The sequence below is a fragment of the Camelus bactrianus genome, chromosome 19 (genome assembly GCF_048773025.1).
Source record: "Camelus bactrianus isolate YW-2024 breed Bactrian camel chromosome 19, ASM4877302v1, whole genome shotgun sequence".
Taxonomy (NCBI): Eukaryota; Metazoa; Chordata; class Mammalia; order Artiodactyla; family Camelidae; genus Camelus; species Camelus bactrianus.
This window is the reverse complement of record NC_133557.1, coordinates 8,871,501-8,894,804: the sequence shown is the minus strand read 5'-3', so window position 1 is coordinate 8,894,804 and position 23,304 is coordinate 8,871,501. Positions and strand designations below refer to the sequence as shown.

The window sequence follows — 23,304 nt, the reverse complement described above, 5'->3', positions numbered from 1 at the left end:
ACTGGGAAAGAGGTTAAAGTTTTGGAGATAGTGATTATTTATGTGTTATAGGATTGAGGGTGGGGCTATGGAGAATGCCAGGCTGTAGGGAACACACTTGAAGAGGAAAAACAACACATAGAAACATACCTGGGAAAGTGAGGGCTGCCTCTCCTGTCTGTACTGGGTCTGGGGCCAGCTCTGTAGTAAAGAAGTAAAGAGGCAGAAGAAGCACTCTTAGAAACAGAGAGGAACCAGCATGTTCACCTCTTTCTCTCTCATCTCTGGAATGGGCTGAGTCCAAGCACAAAAGTTGTATTCAGGGACTCTTGTCCCACTGTCAACTGGTAACCCTTTAATGTCCAAACATCCATAGTCAGGCACTGACTGCTATGGCTGTTTCTCCATTGCTTCCTTTGATCCCTGCCTTTTCCTCAGGGACCAACTAGATGTCAAGGCCAGGAGACGTGTTAGAAGAGGAAAGTGCAGAGCAGGGCCCAAACATCCTCTATGAGATGGCAAGACTCCCACTGCCTTGTGATGTCACCATTCTAACCCATTGTTCTGGAATGATGAATTCCACACTGGGAAGCCCACCCATGGACCCTGCTGAGAAATGGACAACCTCTTTTCTCTAGTCTCCACCATCCCACATTTCCTCCCACCTCCAGCCATTTTCAAACGTTGTATTGGACTGTAAAGTCTTCAGAGGGTGAGATTTTGAGTGGCATGATGGTCAAAAACACTGGTTTTGGAACCAGATACACTCTAGGTTCAAATTCCACTTCCCAGTAGCTGAGTAATTCTGAACCCATCATTCAGACCTATATATCCTTTGACCTTGTAATCTTCATTTCTATACCTCAAACATTCAAAACTGAGTTCATGATCTACACTGAGACATTCTTTTCGCACACCCCACCCTGTTCAGTATGTGGCATATCATCTGTCTCTTTGCTTAAACCAAGAAGAGACCCACCTTCTACATCCTCCCACTCATCCACTCATGTCTATTCCCTATTCGGCCCTCTTAGTTTTACCGCCTAAATGACTCTTAAATCTAGTTCTCCATCTCCACCATCATCTCTTGCCTGAATAAAAATGATTACCTCCTAATTAGGCTACCCCAGTTTTTTCCACCCTGCCCTGTAATCTCTTCCTCTTTTTTCAGCCAGGTCTTTTAGAACACAGATCTGATTACACCTTTCTGTGACCTAAACATTTCTGTGGATTCTCATTGCTCTCAATATAGTAAGGCAGTTTGGTATATGGCAGAATATATAAACAATTCATCCTTCCATGACTCTTGTGGCCCCTAGAGACAAAGGGATCCCCACTTTTTTCTGGTATCCAGCACAGCCTCTTTGTCTCTGGTTGGTTTCCTTGGGAAGTGAAGATCAGCATGTTATTTTTCAAGGGGTACTTTTAGAATCAATATCTGTAGAGGGAGGAAAAGGAACAGGATTGTATCGAAGAAGTTGAGCGGCAGTGAAGTCCCAGTGAGGACCTCAGGTGGCCTCCCATGGAGCTCTGGTGCCAAGATGTTCCTTCAGGGTTGACCTGAACTGGTGAAAGTGCTGGGCTTTTATATAACCATGTTGTTGAGCCAGTAGATGTGGCTTATTACCAAATGTGACCTTGGGCGAGGTGAGTCTTCTTAGCTGAGGCAATTCCAAGGAGGGATGATGGCTAGGGGTGATCTTCTGGAGCCTGGTACAGAAGAGCATCCTCCACACTCTTTGGTACATCTTCTACCTGGGAATCCTTGGACTCAGGACATGTATTAACTTCCCCACAATTAGGTCTTCAAAGCTACCTCACCTCACCCAGGTAACCCAAAGTTCTCCAACCCGATTTGGTCTGATCTGTGCTTTACTAATTGGAAGAGTTTAGGGTGAATGTCATGGAGGACTGAGAAGCAGCTTTTCTGAAATCTCTGAGTGCCTGGGTTAGGACAGAAGACGGAAGAGGAGGAAACCTCAAACCTGTAAGGTGAGATAAAACATGAGTATATTAACACAGACGTCTCCCCACCACACATTTCCTTACATTGTTCTCCAAGGGGATGCAAGAGGACAAGATGTTAAATTTTATTTAACAGACTTTTAAAAAACCGTTTTAGATTTATGGAAAAATTGAGATGATAATGCAGAGTTCCCATATACCTCTGCACACAGTTTCCTGTTATTAACATCTTACATTAGAGTGATACATTTGTTACAATTATGATATTGGTGCATTATTGTTAACTGAAGTCTATAGTTTTTGTCTTAGCTCAGGCAGCTATAACAAAAGATTATGGATTGGATAGCTTATAAACAACAAATATTTATTTGTTCCAGAGTCTGGAAGATAGAGATCAGGTTGCCAGCCTGGTCATTCTCTGGGGAGAGCCTTCATCCAGGGTGAAGACTGCCAACTTCTTGAATCCTTCATGGTGGAAGGGGTGACTCTCTGGTCTCTTTTTATAAGGGCACTAATCTTACTTATGAGGGCCTCATCACCTTATTCCCTCTTAAAGACTGTACCTCCAAATGCTATCACATCAGAATTAAAATTCAACATATGAATTTTAGAGTGACGTGAGCATTCAGTCTATAATGGACTTCCTTAGTTTTTAAACAAATGTTCTAGGATCCCACCCAGGGATACCACATACATTTACTTCTCATGTCTCCTTAGGCTCCTCTCAGTAGTGACAGCTCTCAGATTTCCTTGATGTTGGTGACCTTGACAGTTTTGAGGAGTACTGGTCAGATGCACTGGAGAATGGCCCTCTATTACAATCTGCCTGATGCTTTTCTCATAATTAGACTGGAGTTATGGGTTTGGGGGAGGAAGTCACAGGAGAAAAGTGTAATTTTCTTCACATTATATCAAGGGTATATGTAATCGACGTGATTTATGACCACTGATGAACTCTTCATAACCTGGCTGAATTGTGCTGGTCAGGTTGCCCCACTGTGAAGTTACTCTTTTTCTTTCCTTCATTCTGTCCTCTTTGGAAAGGAGTCACCATGTGCAGTCCACACCTCAGGACTGGAGAGTTAGGCTTCCGCTTCTTTAAGGTGCAGATATCTACAAAAATTATTTGGGACTTTTCTGCACAGGAGATTTTCCCTTCTCCTCCATTTATTAATTTATTCAATTATTTATTTACATCAATAAGGACTTGTAGATATTTATTTTGTATCTTTGGTTATAGTCTGTCTTAGTCTATTTGGGCTGCTATAACAAATTCTCACAGACTGGGTGGCTTACAAACAATGGAGATTTATCGCTCACAGTTCTGGAGGCTGGCAGTTGGGAGATCGGGGAGGCAGCATGGTTCTGTAAGGGCCCTCTTTGGGTCACAGATTTCTCCTTGCACTCTCACAGAGCTGAAAGGGCTTTTGGAACTCTGTTGGAGGAGGGGATCTCTCTTTTTTTCCTTTTGGAATTGTGCACATGAGACACAGAGAAGGATAATTACCTACTGGCTCCTGTCTTCATTGGTTGAGTGTGGCCCTGGCTGGCATTTCCGCACTTGTACATTTGGATTTTGTGCATATATCAGAATGAGTGCATTCTTACAAATGTGCAATCTAGAGGCAGCAGAGAAACTTTAGGGCAGAAAGTAAGAGATGCAAGGTGCAGTTGAGACAGGAGCTGTGTGGGTTCACTTTTGTAAGAGCGCTAATCCCATCCATTCATGAGGGTGCAGCTCTCATGACCTAACCACCTTTCAGATGCCACACCTAACACCATCACTTTGGGTGTTAGGATTCTAACATGTGAATTTTGGGAAGACACAAACATTTAGATTATAGCACAGTCCAGTACTTTAATTTATTGCTCAAATTGTTCCAGGTTTGTCGGCTTGGAGCTCTTTCAGTTGGTTCCCACACCCTTTGACATACTCCAGTCAGCGTCTGTTTTCTGGTTTTTTTTGTTTTTTTTTTCCATTTCCTTGTGATATGAAAAATGTTTAATTTTTGAAATGATTGTTTAAATACAAAGAAGAAAAAGTAGTCTTTAGTGAAAGGGCTTTAGAATACAAGAGCTAGGTGGTTGATGAAGAAAAATTTTATTTTGATATTCAGTATCTATAGAAACGAATACTCAGATAGTCCCTTCACTGTTAGAACTGACATCCTATCTGAGGAAGAGACACATACAGGAAGTCCTCACTTTGCATGGTCCTGATATGCATGAATTTCAGGTAGACAGTTTAGTTAAAAAACCTCAGTCCCCCCAACACATGGTTGAGATTTCAGTTACCACAGTAAATTTATGGTGAACAATTGCATAAAGTACAAACTTTGCCACTATCTCTACTTCAGTCCACAAATAACTGTGTAATAGATGCCCATCCTGATCAGGAACCAGTCATGTCCCTTATTTCAAAGTCTGCAGTATTTGATCACTGTGACTCTGTTACTCATTTCAGCACAGACAGAAAAGCATGTAGCTGTGCTGTCATGTGACTCCCAGTGATGAATCCACATGACATTTACAAAAATAAATAACTGCAAAAGGGAATTGAATACAAAGAAGAAAGTGCAATGAAGAAACAAAAGGTGATAATGTTGGAAGCGACATTCAAATTGAACGTGAGTAGATTAAAGAAGAAATAGTTGACCGTGGGAATGGTACACTGATACTGTTAGAAAGATAGGCAGCCACAAGAACTTTGTGAGGGCAAACTTACCATATAATGAGGAAGGTGGTTGTGAGGGAAAGGGTGAAAATGCCCCAGAGGAAGCGACAACAGCAAATACCTCAAATTAAAGGAAGTTTTGTAAAGATTTCACAACGTTGAGAGTATCAGGGAATAAAATGTTAGAGTCTTACCCAAACTGAGAAAGGAGTACTATAATTCACCAAAGTATAGAAAAGGTGCTGGCTTTTATATTGTAAATTATGCAGGAAGAAGAAGGCAAACACTGTTCAAACTAAACTCGATAGGTTTGCAAATAAAAAAAAACTCTTTAATTCTCAATGTTTCTAATGAGTCAAATGACAGTATACTCTAAATATTAACTTTACTATTTTTCCATTTCCTTCTACATTTTAAACTGACAGTAAAAGAGTCTCTGATGTTTAAAACCATTTTTTTTTTGAAGATCACAAAACAGTTATTCTCCCATTGATTATTAAGGTCACTTTTCAAGTTTTCAGTTTCCAAGTTATTTTAAGGTCCTGCTCTACCATGCAAAGTGAGAATAACTTACATTCAGTATATAGATGGTTATAAATGCTCAGGAAACAAATTAATCAGGTTAAGAGGACATGGAATGCCAGGGTGAGAGAGGAATTGATATCTTATACAGGGCCATCTATAGAAGGTGCCTTTGATGAAGTGGCATTTGAGAGTGAGGCAGGCAGTTATGCTAGGGGAGGGAGCAGAGAAGTGATAGGATTTGACTTACTTTCCCAAAGAATCACTGAGCCTGAGACAGGGAAACCAGTCAGAGACGACAGCAATGGTGCAGGAGGAGATGATGGTGGCTGGGACCCGGGAGTGGTGGTGCGGGTGAGAATGTGCACATTATGGATGCAACTGAGTGGTGTGCTGGAGAGCTCGAACTGCTTCAAGAGAGCCCAGCTGTTACTTTTTCAAGAATTCCTGCAAGCTGGTTATTAAATGGTTGGTAGCTTGAAGCTGGCCACATTGGAAGTATTGACAGCTAGAAATTGGCCAGTACTACCTAATAGGCTTTTTTTTTTTTCTTTTGGAGAGTGGATTATTAAATATTTACCATCTCACCTCTGGACATCAGCATTTTGAAGGCAAAATTGAATATGGGATATAAAAGAAGGAGAAATCAAGGATGACTCTGAGGCGTCTAGACACAATGTTTACCATTAGCAGCACAGTTGGGAAGGATGCAGGAAGATGGAAGTTCTCCTGGTTCCATCACAGAGACAGGACGGAACACTACCTTCAGGGTTTGAGGGGTAGGACATTTGGGCAAAGAGGAAGGATATACATTTTCTTCTTAAAACCAGGAAGAGGGGGTCATCTGTACTCAAGAGGTAAAAGAGAACTTCAAAGTGTGGAGCTTCCAGGATAGGCAGGAATCCGAAAGACAGAATAACTCCTCTGAGCAAGGACATGAGTGTGTAGTTCACAGCCAAGTCCAAGGTGATGGATGAGAGATATCCCGATACGTGTTGATGTGACTTGTTTCTCACGTTCCAGGGAGATGTTGTGAGTCCCTCTCCAGAGCTACTTCTCATAATCCCTGCTGAGGACCCAGCTTTGACGGCCTCAGGGCAACTGTGAGAGGGTCTCAGGAGTGTGGGGGCAAGCAGGTCTCCATGGAGGGAGGCATTTGGAGCAGAGTCGTGGAAGCTTCCAGCTGGGTCTTCTCCTAGGCTGGGCCCCTCAGAGAGGGAAGCAGACAGCAGAGACTGAGGGTGTTACCCTGAAAAGGAGGAAGGAAGGAACTGAGGGAACCGTGTTCATATTTAATGATCTGATCATCATTCAAGAAACGTTGACTGCATGCCTCCTGTGTGCCCAGGCTGTTCTCCTCATGGGATGCCTGTCTGAGAGGGTGGGCAGCCTCTGAGAGAGGTCTCTGCCCCCTCAGCCTCCTCCCCAGGACCTAATGCCCCTTCCCCAGCCCTTCTTCTCTGTCTCATGGAGGGTCAGAGCAGGAGCAGCCCTCAGAGCAGCAGATCCAGGGTTTCTCCCCATTACCCTAAAACGGGGATTCCTTTTGCCCCCACGGAGCCCCAGGGTTCAAGGATCTAGAAATGGTCTCCAAGGGAACCACCCTCTCAGCTGCTCCTCATTCAGCAGCCTCTGCTCACTTCCTCCACAGAACTGCCAGGAGACACCCTTTGAAAACCCACGATCCAGCCCACCTCCTACAGGACCCCACACCCCTCCCGGGAGCTGGGCACAACTGAGGGAAACCTCATCTCCTGAGGATATTGAAGGCGGTGTGTCACCTCTTACTCCACGGGGGCCCGTGGCCCTGTGTGAACTGCGGGCTGACCCCCACCTTCCCGACCTCCCCCACCCCTGACCTTGCTGTTTCTGGGACAGACCTTGTCCTCCCTACCCTCCACCACAACTTACAGTCAGACCTAACGCTTCCTGTGGACAAAGATGACAGTGACACCGATCACCAGCAGCACTTTGGGGCCTAGGATGAAAACTACCAGGAGAGAAGGAGACAACGAAGGCTGGTCTGGAAATCAAGAGACAGGAGATCTGATTAGAGGGGCTCCACAGAAGCCATTCCCAAGGGCCTCCACTTACTCATTCTGGAGCCACCTGGGCCCAGCCATGCTCTGAAGCTTTTGAACCTGCATCCTGTCCTGGGTCAGACTGGAGGCAGAAATCAGGATAGTGTTTCCACATTCTCTCTCCGTCCTCTCTCAGGCCCCTAGGGTTATATCCTCCTTGAGGAAAGGGGCAGAGAGTGTTTGCAGTCAGTGACGTGTTAGGTGTGGCACCTGGTTTACTTATTTGGTTCTCACACCTCTACGAGGTAGGTATTATTCTCCTTCTGATGAGGAGAGTGAGGCTCTTAGAGTTTAGGGAGCATCGCAAGATTAGTGGGATTCAAACCTAGGGAAATCCATCCCTCTTGTCCCAGAAGATGATCCCGAGATCTTGTCTTTTGGACCAGGTCCAGCCTCTCGGGGTCACAGGAAGGAATGTCAGCACAGCATGCAAGCGAGGAGGATGGGTTTCATGGTGAGAGCGGCCCTGCTTGGCCAAGGGGTGGGGCTGGAGACCCCATGTTTCAGGAGTTGTGGGAAACCCCAGGGTGGCCTGAACTCATGAGAACTGCTGGCTGGAGAACAACCTGGTGCTTCAAAGAAATAGGGTCTCATGGTGGGAGGGGCTTCATACCATTCAGCCCACCTTGACCTTCGTACCCATGAAACCTGAAGTCTTTATGCTGACGCCGAAAGTCAGGTCTGAGTAAGCTTACTTTTGGACGTTTTGCATTTTTACGGTGAGCTGTTTTTGCTCTCAAAGTCATAGAAAGAAAGCTGTTAAAATATCTTTTGTAAATAAAATAATCCTTAAAGCCCGAGTGAAGACCTCACCAGTTTTTGCTTTTGAAGGTGCTGGAGGATGACAACTCTCAGCTGAGTGGCCCTTGGGGTTTTTTCTCAGCTGGAGGGACCTGCGTTCCTTAAGTCTGCACATCCTTCTAGAGGGCAGCCCTCACAAAGAGCCGGCTGAACCGGGAGTATGGAGGCTCAGGTCCACCCTTTCAATTTAAACTGACTCTGATAGACCATCCTGGCGCCTCAGCTCTGTGTTGCAGTGTCTGAGTCTCTTGTCCCTGCTTTGTAGTCCGACATCTCCCTTTGCCGGTCCTGCTCCCTTCACGTGCTCATGCGTGTTGATCCCGGCAACACTTCACAATCATCAGCCCTCAGTCTTCTCTCTAGTTCAGACTCTGATTCCCAGAGAAACTGATCTGTGGGAGTTTGTCTGGGTGTGAGCTGAAAGGCAAACTCTGAGATGCAAACTCGGAGCTGGATCACTCATCGACTGTCCAAGCGGATCCCAGCAGTGGCAGGAGGTGGAGCAGGAGTCAGCCCTGGAAACCCTAGTGATGCAATTGTTAAAACTTCTAGTGGTGGTGAACTGGGATGGTGTAACCAGGGCTACAGAGGGGGTTGAATTCTGAAGTTTAAAGGGTCAACTCTACCAGAAGAGGATCTTGAGCTGTGGGGTGGGGACATATGGGTTAAAGCACTGAAAAACCTTCACTGGACTTTAGGAATGTTGAGAACAACAACAACTTATCTCCAAAAATGGCCTTTCCAATCCAGAGCGATCAAAAAGGAGAATGTGAATTCTATACCAATTTGGCTCTCATTATTACCTGAAGAGAAAATACCAGAACTGCAAAATACCTGTGAGTCAAAAACGCAAAATCACCAAATCCTAGAGCACTTTCCCTCTCTGGGCTGCCATCCGACCCTCAGCCACCAGGAGAAGTGCAAGAATCACAGACAAGGCAGCCAGCACACGAGCCTAAGAATTGTTTGAAAATATCACAACCAAGATTAAATTCACCCTAACTATGAAAATATTGGAAAAGCGTCCTGCAGAGCAGAGATCTGGGAAGGGGTTTCAAAGTCGGCCTGGTTGAAAGGGTTGGCACAGAATCCCCAGAATCCTAACATATATTGCCTTTCATGTCAAAAGGGATGAGCGGTCATGATGAAGTTAAGGGTCTTGAGATGGGACATTCTCTTGGATTATCTGAGTGGAGCCCATGTCATCACAAAGATTCATGTGAGTGAAGGTGGGGGTAGGAGAGTCAGAGGAGATATGAGACAGGAAACAGAGGTCAGAAAGAGGTGGGGCCTTTTGCCCAGGAGTGTGGACACTTCTGGGAGCTGGAAAAGGCGAGAAATCGCATTCTCCTCTGGAGCCTCCAGAAGGAACACAGCCCTGCCATCCGTCGTAGACTCCTGACCTCTAGAATGGTAAAGTAACACACTTGTCTTGTTTTAAGTCACTAACCATGTGTTAACTTGTTACAGTGGCAAGAGGAACCTAATCCAAGGAGGATGGAACATTTAAAAAGGACAGATGAGACTAGAAGGACAGGTACGATTTAAAGTGCATAATTTCTTGGTGGGGAAAAGACAATAAAGATGAAAGAAGGGCTGTTTGCCAATTGAGTGATGAAGGGAAAAAGAAAAAAATAGGGAAGTAGGGAAATTTACGGTCCTGAAAGACAAAAGAGAACCAAAGACTTAGAGGATTCAGAGCTTTTTTCCCACTGTGTCAAAACCAGCCAACAAACTAAAAACTCCAGTGACATATTGGATTATGCTGTGCTACGAGAAGAAAGGTCCATGAAGCTAGAAATAGTGTAAAACACCCCAATACCATCACAAAAAACAGGCGATAAGACGTGCATCGTCACACCGGACCACCTGGGCCCAGGAGCAGTGCCCAGAGCCCTCAGATGCACCGGGCAGCAGGGTCACGTGGACATCTCACGCTTTGCTCCAGCCCCACAACCTAGATGCCCCAGAAAACATTTCCAGCCTTATTACATTAGCAGGCAGGCTGGATCAGGCAGCCTGCCGCACCCAGAAGTAACAGTCCTGGTGGAGCCCCAGCAGTAGATAGAAGATTCAAAAGCAAGTCCAAGTCCCTCCAGACAAGATGGTGTGGACTCATCTCTCCTGCTCTCCCCGTTCAGTACACCCTGAACCCTAGAAATGACACAAGGGACAAACATGGGAGGATTCTGAGGTGGAAGAGGTAGGAGACTGGTTAGAGACCTGAGCACTGGAGGAAGAACACAGTGTCCAGGCACCCAGGTACCTCTCCTAAGTCCTCAGGCACAGGAGGAGACCCTGGTGTGGCATTAGAAAAAAGAAAAAGTCTAAATCAATAACGTAAGTTCCAGCCTCAAGAAATGGGGAGATGGGGAGCAAAATGAGCCCAAAGCAACCAAAGGGAGGAAAGAATAAAAACAGTGGAAAAAAAAGAAATAAAACGGAAAACAATAGAGAAAATCACTAAAACACAGGTGAGTTCATTTAAAAGATCAATAGAAATGAAAAGCTTCTAGTACGACTGTTAAGAAAAAAGCAGAAATGACACCTTTCCAATACCAGGAACGAAGCAGAGGACATCACTGCAGACACTGCAGACATCAGAAGGATAATAAGGGAATATTATGAACAACTGTCCAGACAGAAAATTGACAACTTAGAGACACTGGGACGTGTTCCACAGAAAGCACAGCCTACTGCAATTCACGCAATATGAAGTGATTACATTGAATAGCCCTAAACTAGGCAAGTTCTTTGTAAAATTTGAAAAAGAATTCTGGAGGCCCAGGTGGTTTCACAGGAAGATTCTATTAGGATTTACAGGTGAATAAAAAAACAACTCTGGTGCACAGGAAACCAGTATAAAAGAAATTTTAAGAGAATTTGAAATATATACTCCATTTTAGATGACATTAGGGAATTACTGTTGATTTTATTAAGTGTGTAATGGTATTGGTTTGGCAGAAAATCAATGTCCTTAACCATGTAACCACACACCTGTAGACTCCACTGGCAACTGGATGTGCACACAGGACTCCGTTATTAGTGGACACAACCATGCAAATTCTGTATAGCTGTTGTTTAACGGAAGGTGTTTGTCCTCTCCTTCCTGTCTTTATTCTTCCAGCAGGAGGGACATGGACACTCGCTGACCCAGCATTGACCCCCAGCCCAGCAGACAAGGACAACACCATAGGCTAAGTTGGAGGGAATGTCGGCCTTTGAAAGGTCTTCTGGAGTAAAGACGCCTGGGAAACTGATCAACTGCCTCCTGATGTTACATGAGAAAGAAATAAGACATGTATTATGCATAGGAAGGGGGACTCTGTATGTCCTTGGGACAATGCTCAGCTAAAGGAGAACGTGTTTCTAATGAGCACATATTTGTTATATGTGGTCCCTGGTCAGGAACTCAGATTCACCTTGATTAGTTTAGCCAGATCACCTGGACTAAAGGCAAGACATCTTCAACAACACCCACTGTCGTTTCCTGAGTCCCTTTGGTAAACTCCAGATCCACTGGGTGGTAGAAGCAGAAAAGGAGATCATAGAGCTGAGATCATGCACTGATTTGCATTTAGTAAATGTGCACTGAGTGACTGTGATCATTGCTGGTCCACTGCCACAGATCAGGGGACAGAGGAAGCCCATGCAGTGACATCTCACGGTCACCTGGGTGCCTGGTCCAAACTCAAACTCCACAACTTCAGGGCTCCCTTTCCAGGATTTCACAGAGTAGTATGTGTAGGAGACTGCTTGGGTTACTTTATGTTACTAATGCGAGTGGAAATTGCAGAATGGAGAGACACTAGGCAGAGGTTAGAAAGAGCAAGGAGGAGGGAGGTGGGCGGACAGGGAAGGATGAACATAATTACTGGTAGTTGAAGAAAGCAAGAGGCAGAACGCTATGAACACAATGATCTCCTTCCTTTCTGTCTTTCTTTAATTATATTTATGACAAAAGATTGGTAAGCATACATCTAACTTTTACCAGTGGTGATTTTTGGAGTATGGGATTTGGGGAGGGGATCTCACTTCAAAATTCTACTTTATATTTATAGTCTTCTAGATTATTCTATAACAAGGAAGAATTACTACTTTAATAATTTAAAAAGATAAAATTTTAAAAGCCCTGTCAGGTTAATGAAATCCTCACCAGGACGTTCATGTGTGTCCTGGTCCTTCTGGGGAGCAGAGGCCTCCAGGGTGAGGTTGGCGCTGACTGCCGGCTGCCCGTCGTGCTCCACCTGGCAGGACAGCACCTCACCTCTGTGGGCGGACGAGTTCACCAGGAGCCAGATCATCCTGTTAAAGGTCCCGTCCTTATTCTCCATGAAGGTCGACGCCGTTTCTATCCGGGACACGTTTCCATTCTCCACCCAGCTCAGCTGGTGGTCTCGGGGGTAGAACTGCTTCGCCTGGCATGTGACGTTCACCTGGGTCCCTGAGGCGGGGTGTTGGGTGACCTCCAAGGTGGGCGGAACTGAAACAGCACAGGGCAGGAGCTCTGACCTTGTGGAACAGAGAGGTCACAGGGCAGGGGCTGGAGAGCAGCTCCCAGCCCTGCAAGGGGGTGCCTGAGGACAGAGCCAGGCATGCAGCAGGTGCTCAAACACTGAGTGTGCCATTTGCATATCGATGAGATCCTAAGCACCGTGCAGGGCACACAGTAGGTGCTCAAGGAGTGGTTGCTCCTGTTAGGGTTATAATGTGGGGAATCAGTAAGCAACTGGCATGCAGTTGGAATATAATAACTGCAGCCAGTTAAATGAAATCCCTAGGCACTTAGGGACTTGGCTTAGAGTAGGCGCTCAGTAGTTGGAGATGCTGTTGTAAGTAAAGGAAACTGCTGAGCACAGGGCTTGGCACGTGGCAGGTGTCACCTGGCAGCTGCCATTAAATAAGTAGTGAGAGACCAGCACATGGAGGTGCCTGGTGGTCGGGAAGGACTGTCAGGAATTCTATTCCAGGCAATTCAAGGCCTGGAGCCAAAAGCAGGGGGCGGAGCAGGTGGGGCTTGGGGGCAGGTGTGGGCTCGGGCTGGTGTGAGGGACATCTACCTCGGATGGTCTCAGACAAGTAGGCAGTCCCACGGAGAGGAGGGCCCCCCAGCAGGGTGACGTGGGCCACCTCGCAGATGACCTGGGAGCGAACATCCCCCGGGGCCAGCACCACCTTGGCTGTGCTGGAGACGCTGTAGGAAATGCTGTCTCCCTCTGGGTCCACACTGGTCTGGGAGGCTGTGATCTCATTCCCGTTTTTGAACCATTTCAGGGAGATGGTTCTGGGGGAGAAGCCATGGGATCTGCAGGTGAAGCTCACTGTCTGCTCAGGTGGGGCCCTCGTGGCGGGGCCTGATACCACGGGAGGAGAGGGTTTGGCTACAAAAGGAGCATTTACAACAATGAACATAATTGTCATTATCATCACTAATGATAAGCTTGCGACACAGTTAACAACAGGGGAGATAATTAGGATTAATTAATTTCTTTTTATTTTAATGGAGGTAGTGAGGATTGAACCCAGGACCTCGTGAATGCTAAGCACGCTCTCTACCACTGAACTCTACTCTCCCCACTAAGAACGTTTCCATATATTATGTTTTAATCCTGCGATTAGTTCTTAGAGGGGTGTGTCTTCATCCTCATCCTAAAAGGAGACACACTGTTTCCGAGAGGTGAGCTCTGAGTCTGGGGTGGGGCAGACATGGTTTCCAGGCCTGAGTTCAAAAGTCCACTTTCTTTCCTCCACCAGGTGATTTCTCACCAATCTGGGCGCAGGAACAGAAGACCTGATGGCTGCCACTCTCCTATTAACTCTTCCTAGCTGGGCTCCCCTGGAAAACTTAACTACCTTCAGAGAAGCATTCACAGAAGTAAGTGCGGGGGAAGCAGGGGTGGAGCGAGACCACCTTGGATGCTGAACCAGGCTGGGCAGTAGATGAGGGGTGTGGCCCACACCCCTCCCAGCTCCTCATCTGCGAAATGGGATAGCAGGCCTTGTCCTTCCCGGGGCTGCAGCGAGGGTTCCATTAGGCAGGGGAAGCGTCTTTGCTTTAAGTAAAATACAAGATGCCTCCCAATACTAAACACTGTACTTATATCCAGAGCTGTCTCTTTGGGTTTCTATGAATTTACTCCCTAGTTTTCATTCTTTCCACAAATATTCCAGTAGGAGTAGTATACCAGCTCCTGAATTTCAAAGGCAGGGGGCAAAGGGATGTTTTTCTGAATCTGGGTTCTTAGCTTGGTTCAGTTTTGAGTTGAAAGCAAAGATCACTGAGAGCTGAGAAAGCAGAGGTGGTTAATTTCTTAATCGTTATTAAATCAGAAGAGACTCAGACAGAGGCCCATGAAGCAGGCAGATGTACCGCCTGTGTCTTGAAAACAAACACAAATCAGCTAATCAAAAGGGAGGGCGGTTTCTCCCTCTAGAAGGTTATAGGGTGTCTCCAGATTGTTCATTATTACCCAACACTTCCTGTAAAGGTTGGTAGACAGCGAATATTATAAACATTTGCATCTGTAAATATTTAAGTTGCTTTCTAAAAGTCATCAAACATTTTTAGGATATAGTAAGGAAGTGTTACTTGAACAAGTCAAGTCATAAAAAACGCAGCATCCTGAACGTCCCTAAAGGGATGAGATACTGTAATCAGTCATCATTTAGAGAGAGTTTCCTGGGAGCCTGACACTGGGCTTATCCCTGCATGACCTTCGGCTCTTTAATCTCCCCACCAGCCCAGTGAGGGGGGCCCGGGTGTGGTCCCATTTATGGGATGAGGCTCAGGGAGGACAGAGCTGGCCAAGGGCACCCAGCAAGGAAAGGTCTGAGCTCATCTCACTCTACACAGTCACTGATTCTAGTGTCTGTGATCTTTACCTCTGAGCCTCAGTCCCTGTTTCCCTGCAATGTGTGTGATAGCTCCATCCTGGTCAGATGAGGGGAGATGTACATAAAACCCAGAGCCTGATGCACAACAGGTGCTTAAGCAGCAAGACCTGTGACTGTTGTCAGAAGGTCTGGTCGTTCCTAGTTCTGAAACTGCCTGTTTATTCTTCAGGCAGTGAGAAGGCAGAACACAAGCACAGCAGGAAAAAACAAACAAACAAAAAGTCTCAAATCCTGCTCCGTGCAGCTGGCATGCAAAACCCTGATGAAAAAGCAGCAATAGAAGCACCCCAGTATGATTCTCTTCCTCTTTTTTATAATAATCCCTTCAGGAAACAAATTGGGGGAATTGGCTTTCAAAATATATGATGTTGCAGGCATTCCCCCGCAGACCAGCTCTTTACAGAAAGCTGGAGGCATTTTGAAAGGAGGGAGGAGAGATTCCATCAGTGTCATGTTGGTGTGTTGAGGCAGGAGGGCTCTGGGCTGAGCAGGGAGTGTTTGAGGGGATTCCAGCCCCTCTTTAAAGATGGGAAGTTTTCCCCAGCAACAAAGCTGAGGGCTGAACAGAGTCCTGAGTCCATAGGAAGCCCCTCTTCACCCCAGGTGAGCTCCGTGGGAGGAGGTGTCCCTCCCTCTTGATTCAAGCTTCTTTTCTTGGTCTCTAAAGAACTGTCTCCGTTATAGGCTATTCTGCAAAGTACCGAATAGCTGTTCTTGCAGCTCCAGCACCAAGGAGGAGTGACCTCTGTCTGGGCAAAACCCCAGCTCCGTTTGTGACCTCAGAGAACACGGAGCTCAGGGCTTCTCTGCCCTGGATGTAGGCAGCATCCTCTGCAGGAGTTATTCAGTCAGGTGCCCGGGCCCACGTGTCTCCAATTAAACCAGGGTTTCTAGGGTGGGAACAGGGACTGGGGATCTACTCAAACTTGCCTAGGTGAATCTGAAGCGCAGCCAAGGTGGAAAGCACCCAGCCCCAACCCAACCCCAGTTATACTTAGTCCTGGAGGGAGTGAGCCGCCCGAGGCCTCCGGCTTCGGCACATCAGAGCTAACAGTGGTGGAACACGTACTCTATGCCGGGCTCTTCTCTAAGCTCTGTACATGGATCCCTCATTCAGTCCCTGCAGCGGCTCTGGGAGGGCGGTGCTGACAGGGATGGACCAGGACCCGAGCCCCAGTGTGGAGAGGGACGCGTCTGAGTTCCCAGAGCCAGGTTCTGGCAGAGCTGGGATGGGAGCACAGGCAGCAGGGCTCGGCGCAGACGGTCAACCACTGTGCACAGAGGCTCAGTGTCACCCTAGCCCACCCCATCTAGGGCTTTCTAGAACCTCTCCAGTCATCACAGACACTGAAAGGCAGCCGAGATCACAGGTGGGGAAACTGAGGACTAGCGGGAACTGAGACTTGCGCAGACCACAGCCTGGGTGGACAACGCCATGGCTCACTGAAAGGCTGCTCTTTCAGCAGGCTCATTGTACCGTCAGGACATCCTGCAAAGATTGGTGTGATTGTCGTCCTTCTACAGGCCAGTAAGCCCTGCAAAGGGAAGTGAGACACAGCCTTGAAACAACACCTCAATTTGGGGGGGCCTACTCTGTGCTGGTGGTTTAGACATACAGTCTGAAATCCTTCTAACCTGCTAGAAAGAGTCCATGATTATCACCATTTTACATATGATAAAACTGAGGCTGACAGAAATGAAAGTCTCTTCACCCCCACAACCATATCCCAGAAGGAATTCCCTTGACCCCTGAGGTTTCAGGTCCAACAACAGAGCAGGCGCCCACCTTCAGGGGCCCCCACACTGACCACCACCCTCCCCTTTTCCCTCTGAGATTCTTGACTTCAAGCGAGACCAGGGAGGAGTGCCCTCCGGGGGCCCAGGCCTGGGGACCCCGTAGCAACAAGGGGGAGACACGGGCTCCTGACACCTGAGTCTAGAACATGAACTCTGTCCACGCGGGTATCCCAGCATCCCCTAGGAACTACCTCCCACTCCTCATCCTCAGTCTGCGGGGCCAGGAGTGGGCGTGCCCGGTGCTGCTGGAATGCACCGGCCCCTCTGCTCTGTCCTCGCTCCCCTTCCCGGAGCTGCTCCCGCAGGCCACTCAGTGAAGGGGCGACATCACAGCAACAGGGAGGAAAGGACTCCTGGGGCTTCTAAGTGTGCTGAGCCCTGCCTCATAGGAGCAGGTTCAGGACGTTATGAGACACTGCATCATCATCTTTTTGTTCTCAATTATAAAGCTAGCCTGGCAGCCACACAGGATTTTTGTTTTTAATACTTATTGCTGAAGAACAAAACAGCACAAGATTTTAAAAGGAAAGTGTTGGAGCTTCCTCCCCACTTTGACAAGCACAGTGGGGTGTGCAGAGAGCTGGGTGTGAGTCAGGCTGCTTTTGGATCTACCTTGGCCCCCTTACCTGCTCATCCGCCAGGTCCCCTGTCAGAGCCTCAGGGGCACAGATGGCCCCTCCCTCAGAGCACTGCCTATAGGAAGTAAATGCCAGGAGGAAGATTCAGCATCTGTCAGTCTGCTACCCCATCACCCCCTCCTGCCTCTCTCCTTTCTCATCCAGGGAATCATCTGAGCAGGTGTTTCAGGAAGAGTATGGCGGTCTCCTGGGAGGCAGCAGGACTGAGTGGGGTTGGAGCCAGTTCCCACCTGTGATTGGCTGTGCAGGGGAGGCCCCACCTGGGAACGTCAGTGATACCCGCAAAGCCAGGATTAACCTTCCCTCCTATGTCCAGGGCTTGTGGGGATATTTGCTTGCTACAACGGCTGAGAGTGAAATTTTGCTATATCCACATGAATTAAAATATACATAGTCTCTGATGTAGCAATGACACTTCCAGTGGGAATTTCCTCTTTGATGAGAGTGAGGCATGGACAGCGGTATCGACTGAAGTGCTGTCTTAATAGCCCAAGGTTGGGGCAACTTGGTACCTTTCAGCAGAAGACTGCAGAGGGAAAGACGCTGTGTCCATACCGTGTGCTGTTTTGCAGCTGCTGAGACCCTGGGCAGCTCTAGGTGCTGATATGGGATGAGTGACTTGGGATCATGTGGCTGAAAGTAGGTAGAGTTTGCCAGTCACCTGGGGACTCAGGGTCTGAATGCAAGGAGCATTTGAATCCTAGGAAAACTGAGAACCTGTTCAATGGTTTAGTCCAAGGAGCTTTTTATTCAGCATCTACTATGAGCCAGGCTCTTCCAAGGAGACAGCGTCCAGTGGTGGTGCAGGAGGAGCCTGGACTGAATCAGCTGGGTTCTGTAAGGATCCCATCACTCACTGGCCTTGTGAGTGTGGTATAGGTCCCTGTCACCTCTTGGCCTCAGGCTCCCCATATGTAGGTCGGGGTTAGGCAGTTGGTGTCTAAAAATCCTTCCTGCACTGACAGTCCAGTATTCTGGAGTTAGAATGAGGATCCTAGGCCTTTAGCAGAAAACCCTAAAGGAGCACCTTTGCTACCTCAATGGGGCAGCAACTAAGACACCGACATGGGGAACCTCTTCCCTGGGTGTGGGACATTCTGAGATGGGACATCTCTGCTTGGAGCCTTCAGTGATTGTGTGAGTTGATCCCTGAATCACACGAGGGTTTCATGACAGACCCTCCCAGGAAACACCCAACCTCTGGGCATCTCCTCGAAACCCGGCTGTGAGAGTTAACACTGAATCTCTGCCTCTAGGAGTTTCTTCTCAGTGTGATGTTTCTCAAGAAGAAATAAAGTAACACATTCTACATCCTGCCCCCAACCCTCGACAATTCCCTGGCCAGGATGGACTCCCTGCATTGGAAGGGAAGGGGACACAAGCTTCATGGGAGAACAGCCCTTGTCTGCGCTTTCACTGCTGCTTCCAGGGCATCCACAGCAGGGCCAGGCACACAGCAGGTGCTCAGTAAGTGCTGAATAGAGAGAAGACAGCCACATTTGAGGGGAGCACTCTCTGGAGGCAAGAGGTGAGGTCTGGCCTGTGACCGGGCAGATCACTGAGATATTAGCTCCCTTGAGCCTGGAACCAAAGGGCTGGAAGGGATTGAAAAGACACGGTATGTGGAGCCAGGCAGCCTGGGCTTCCAGACTTTTCATACCAATTGCCAGCCGTGGGGCCTTGAGCAAATAGCATGACCTCTCCAGGCCTCAACTTCCCTGTAGACAGGAGGGAAATCAGATCATGACCCAGTCATGATAAAGCGCCCACTGCTGCACCTGATTCTTATTTTTGCTCAAAGACAGGAGGGCATTTTGTTGACTCGTTGTCACAGAGCAGGGGACGAGGGGCCCACGTGTACTCACCACTCACAGTGAGCCGAGTGCCTGGTCCAGACTTATACTCCACGTCACCAGGGCTTCCTCTCTGGAACTTCACACAGTAGTAGACACCGGCGTCTGCCGGGGTGATATGACTGATGCGGATGGAAAAGACCAGGTTGTCTCTCCTTGTGGCGTCTGAAACATTTGTTACTCGGGGGAAGTGGCCTCCTTTGTAATCATAGATTAACTCGCGGCCTGGCCCTGTGCCCCTGAACCACTTGATGGGCCCCACGGGGATCAGGGAGGTCGTGGTGCAGCGCAGAGTGGCCGTCTCTCCAGCTGTGACCGACACTGATGTCTCAGGCTGAATCACCTGCAGCTCCTGAGCCGCGACTCCTGGAGGGAAACACAGAGCAGTTATTCATTCCTCCTCTTGTAATCAGGTAGGTTTTCTCATGTATTTACCAACAGAATCTTTTACTGACAAAGAGCACTGTTGGCCAGCCTTGAACTCAGCCCAGTGCAACTACTGTTGCATAGGACCCTCACGAAGAACCTGTAACGTGAGACTCCAACACAAATGAGGAAACTGAGGCACAGAGAGGGTAAATGGCACAGCAGAGAGCAGGTCTGAGTGCCTGAGTCCTGTCTGCAAATGTCTTGCTTTACCAGATGTTTCCGTCTGTCCACTTTCTGGTCTCATGGTGGGTTGTACTTCTGGACCTTTCCATTGGGAGGGGCTATGAGACTTCTTTCGACCATGGAGAGGTGAGCAGCAGTGATGGATGTATTTTGTGGTTATGCATTTAACTGCAAGAACCTTTAAGGATCAACTTCCCTGTTCCACAGAGATCCACACACTCATGATGGGGTCGGCTCCATCAGCCTGGGTACTTGAGTAACTGATTTTGAGAGCTCCTGACCCACAATGGACATGTAGTTTATAAGGGAAATAAAACATTGTTTCAAGTCCCCATGGGATTTTTTTCCCAATGTTTAATCAGCTTATAGTAGTTAGCTAAGGTTGTTGTAATAAATTATCAAAAATTTAGTGGCAGAGAAGACTCTAATGCAAAAAGATACATGCACCCCAGTATTCATAGCAGCACTATTTACAATAGCCAAGAGAGGGGAGCAACCTAAATGTCCATCAACAGATGACTGGATAAAGTGTGATGTATGTATATATAGATAGATAGATAGATAGATAGATAGATAGATAGATAGATAGATATATGCATACACAGTGGAGTACTACTGAGCCATAAAAAGAATGAAATGTTGCTATTTTCAGTAAAGTGGATGGACCTAGAGAATATTCTACTTAATGACAAGTCAGACAGAGAAGGACAAACCCTGTATGGTATCACTTATGTGTGGAATCTAAAAATATAATACAATTCAATCTATATAAAAAACAGAAACAGATTACAGACATAGAAAAGATCATAAGGGCAACTATTTTGTCTCTTTATTCACCAGTGCTCCCCAAGTTCCTATAACAGTTCCTAGTACCCAGCAGGAAAGCAATAAGTATTTGCATGCTGTGTGAATTGCCTAGTGCGACATCTCCCTGAGACCCAGAAGTCTACTTTCAGGGCGTAATCTCTGTGGAAGTTGTATCAGAAACTGCGTTTCCCATGCAGATGACTTGGCAAAAAACAGAAGTACTCTGTGCATGTGCAAGAAGCAGAAGAGCAGAGGAGAAGAAAAGCACAAGCCTCTGCCCCACACCACCCGCTTCCCTGTACTCACTGGCAGAAGCTGCAGAAAACTCATGAGGTGAAAGCGAGGACCCAGTAGGGAGAAGACCAGTGGTGAGACCTGTGAGCCCCAGAGCCAGACAGCCTGAGTTCCAGTCACAGCTCTTCCCTTCACTGCTGAGGGACGGTGAACCAGTGTGTGCTTCCTTTTTCTCATCTGTAAAGCCCTGGTACAACGTGTCTACCTTGGATACAGTGATCACATAGGTTAATAGTCATGAGCATTTGCAGCACCTGGAACAAGGTTAGTGTTCAAGAAATTGAGAAGTTCTTACTCATTAGATTTCCTGGGGTTTTAATGGAGGCTTTCATGACCTTGGATATGCATCGGGTGTGGCTAGAACCTCAGACATAGGTCATATAGCAGGAGTCTGTATCTTTCATCCTCTCCTGTCCAGCGTGGGAAAGGGACTCCGAGATAGCCCCACGTGAAAGTCTACTCATTTTACTAAGACATACATTTGCTTGCCTTAAGAAACTGGGAGAGTGTCAGGATAAATTTGGGGAAGTATAAAAGACCGAGGGTGTTGAGAAACCGGGAAAGACTAAGCATCTGATGATGTCATTTCACATAGATTGAAAAACGCTTTGCCGAGAACATGAAGGAAACCTTATCGGAATCCCATGTGTCTGCGTTTGTTTTACTTCCTCGCACCTCCTCGTACACACACACAAACACACACAGACTGCACACGTTGACGAGTGCATATACAAGTGTAGCCTAGTGCTGTATTATATGGGTTCTTTTGAGGAGTAAGTGAAATTATAACACATATTAAAAGCTCAGTAAAAATTTTGGCACGTAGCAGCCACCCAACACATCACTGAGAAAAGTTTGAGAGGACACACAGCAGGGTTTGAACTCTGTGATCTCCGAGTGGGATGATGGCTGATGACGATTCTGACTGTTCCTCTGTATCATCTGATTTTCCTGCAATTAGTCTCCACCAAGAAGCTGAGCAGCAGAACACGGTTCAAGGAATGAACCTGGAGCTGGTTGGCCTGCACTTGAACCCAATGTTTCCTGCCTTAGGTAGGTGACATCGGGCAGTGTACTCTCTCTGTCTCAGTTTCCCCTTCTGTAAATCTGGGATAATAGTCACAGCTTCACACAGCGATGTTGTGAGGGTTACACGAGTTATTACACAAAAAGCCGTCATTGTTGGTGTTTGAAGCATCGTCTCCTTCGAAGCCCCTGGTGTCCAGCTGCAGGTGGCGGAGCCACAGAGGAAATGCTCATATCCCTGATTTCATGCTCTAGGATAATGCCCAGTGTTTGGCCATCTGTAGCTTCCTCAGGTGGCACAACCGTTTACCTGGAGGTCCTAAAAGTGCATGGGGAGGTTCGGGGGCAGGGAGAGGGGATTCTACCCCAAGGAGTGCTCACCTGGGAGTCCCACCAGTAGCGCCAGCAGCAGGCAAGGAGGAGGAGGGTGGGGCCAGGAGGCAAGGTTCGGCATCGTGGAGGCCTGATGGGACTGCTCTGTCCAAGTGCGTGTCCCGCAGAGAACCCAGAGTTCCTTCTTTTGGGGAGAGAAGAGAAGCCCCACCTCCCACGATATAAGAGGAAGAGCATGTGATGGGGTGAAATGTACTGTGATTTAGTAAGCTGCTTCTAGATTCTAGGCAGTTCCTGCTTCAGGTTGTGAAACAGAAATCAGGCAGAGGACGTGGCTCCACTGTGAGGAGTTACTCATCTTAGTTTTTCAGAGAGATTGGACCGGCCTAGCAGAAACAATGCTTCCTCACTACCAACAAAACAATCATTTCCTCTTCTTTCAGGAGAGGAAGTGTGTTATATGACCTTCAGTTACAGTCCCGGGCATTTATCTCCAGGAAATGAAAATTCATGTCTACACAAGACCTGTTCAATAATGTTACAGCTGATTTCTGTGTAATAGCGCAAAACCACATGCCCCTGAATAAGTGAATGGTGTAACAAACTGTGGTGTGTCCTTATGACGAAATACTACTGTGCAGTACAAAGGATGAGTTATTTATGTATGCAACAGTGATTAGTTTCTTGAAGGCATTATGTTGATGACTAAAGACTTTTGAGACTCCAGTTATAGCATTCTTGAAATTATGTATATATAGAGAACTGATTGGCATTTGCCAGAGGTTTGGTTTGGTGGGGGTAGACTTCACTATAAAGGGGTAGCACAAGGAAGACCTCTGTCATCCTGGAACGTTCTGCATCCTCACCGTGGTGGTGGTTACAGAAACACACATATGAGGATGAACATAAGTCAAAGCTGGGAATGTTACAACCCTCAGCTGCAAATAGCAATCTCACAGTCATTATAACGTAGACACTGACTATTAACTTATCCAAAATCATAATCATGTTAGAGTGATGGGGAAAAG

At 47.1% G+C, this 23,304-nt stretch overlaps 1 protein-coding gene across 2 annotated transcripts; it reads right to left on the bottom strand.

Moving 5' to 3' along the window:
- Positions 1-4,028: 4,028 nt before the first annotated feature.
- On the bottom strand, positions 4,029-22,477 carry LOC105074136 (signal-regulatory protein beta-1). 2 transcript variants are annotated; one of them, XM_074347049.1, is made up of 6 exons: positions 22,325-22,477; positions 19,217-19,570; positions 13,083-13,403; positions 12,179-12,505; positions 7,052-7,163; positions 4,029-6,389 (listed from the first exon to the last, which is right to left on the bottom strand). In XM_074347049.1, the coding sequence occupies exons 1-5, from the start codon at positions 22,395-22,397 to the stop codon at positions 7,060-7,062; spliced, it is 1,179 nt and encodes a 392-aa protein (XP_074203150.1). In that variant the 5' UTR covers positions 22,398-22,477; the 3' UTR covers positions 4,029-6,389; positions 7,052-7,059. The 2 variants fall into 2 exon arrangements, with proteins under 2 accessions (XP_074203150.1, XP_045377603.2); XM_045521647.2 differs by lacking the exons at positions 4,029-6,389; positions 7,052-7,163 and having other exon boundaries at positions 12,315-12,534.
- Between the last annotated feature and the right edge of the window lie 827 nt (positions 22,478-23,304).

What these genes read in the sequence shown, in the direction of transcription:
- LOC105074136 (XM_074347049.1), bottom strand. Translation starts at nt 22,397, where the DNA reads ATGCCGAACCTTGCCTCCTGGCCCCACCCTCCTCCTCCTTGCCTGCTG. An exon ending in CACTCGGCTCACTGTGAGTG is followed by an intron (nt 13,404 to 19,216) that starts GTGAGTACACGT and finishes CTCCTTTTGTAG; the next exon opens with CCAAACCCTCTCCTCCCGTG. An exon ending in CTTGTCTGAGACCATCCGAG is followed by an intron (nt 12,506 to 13,082) that starts GTAGATGTCCCT and finishes GTGCTGTTTCAG; the next exon opens with TTCCGCCCACCTTGGAGGTC.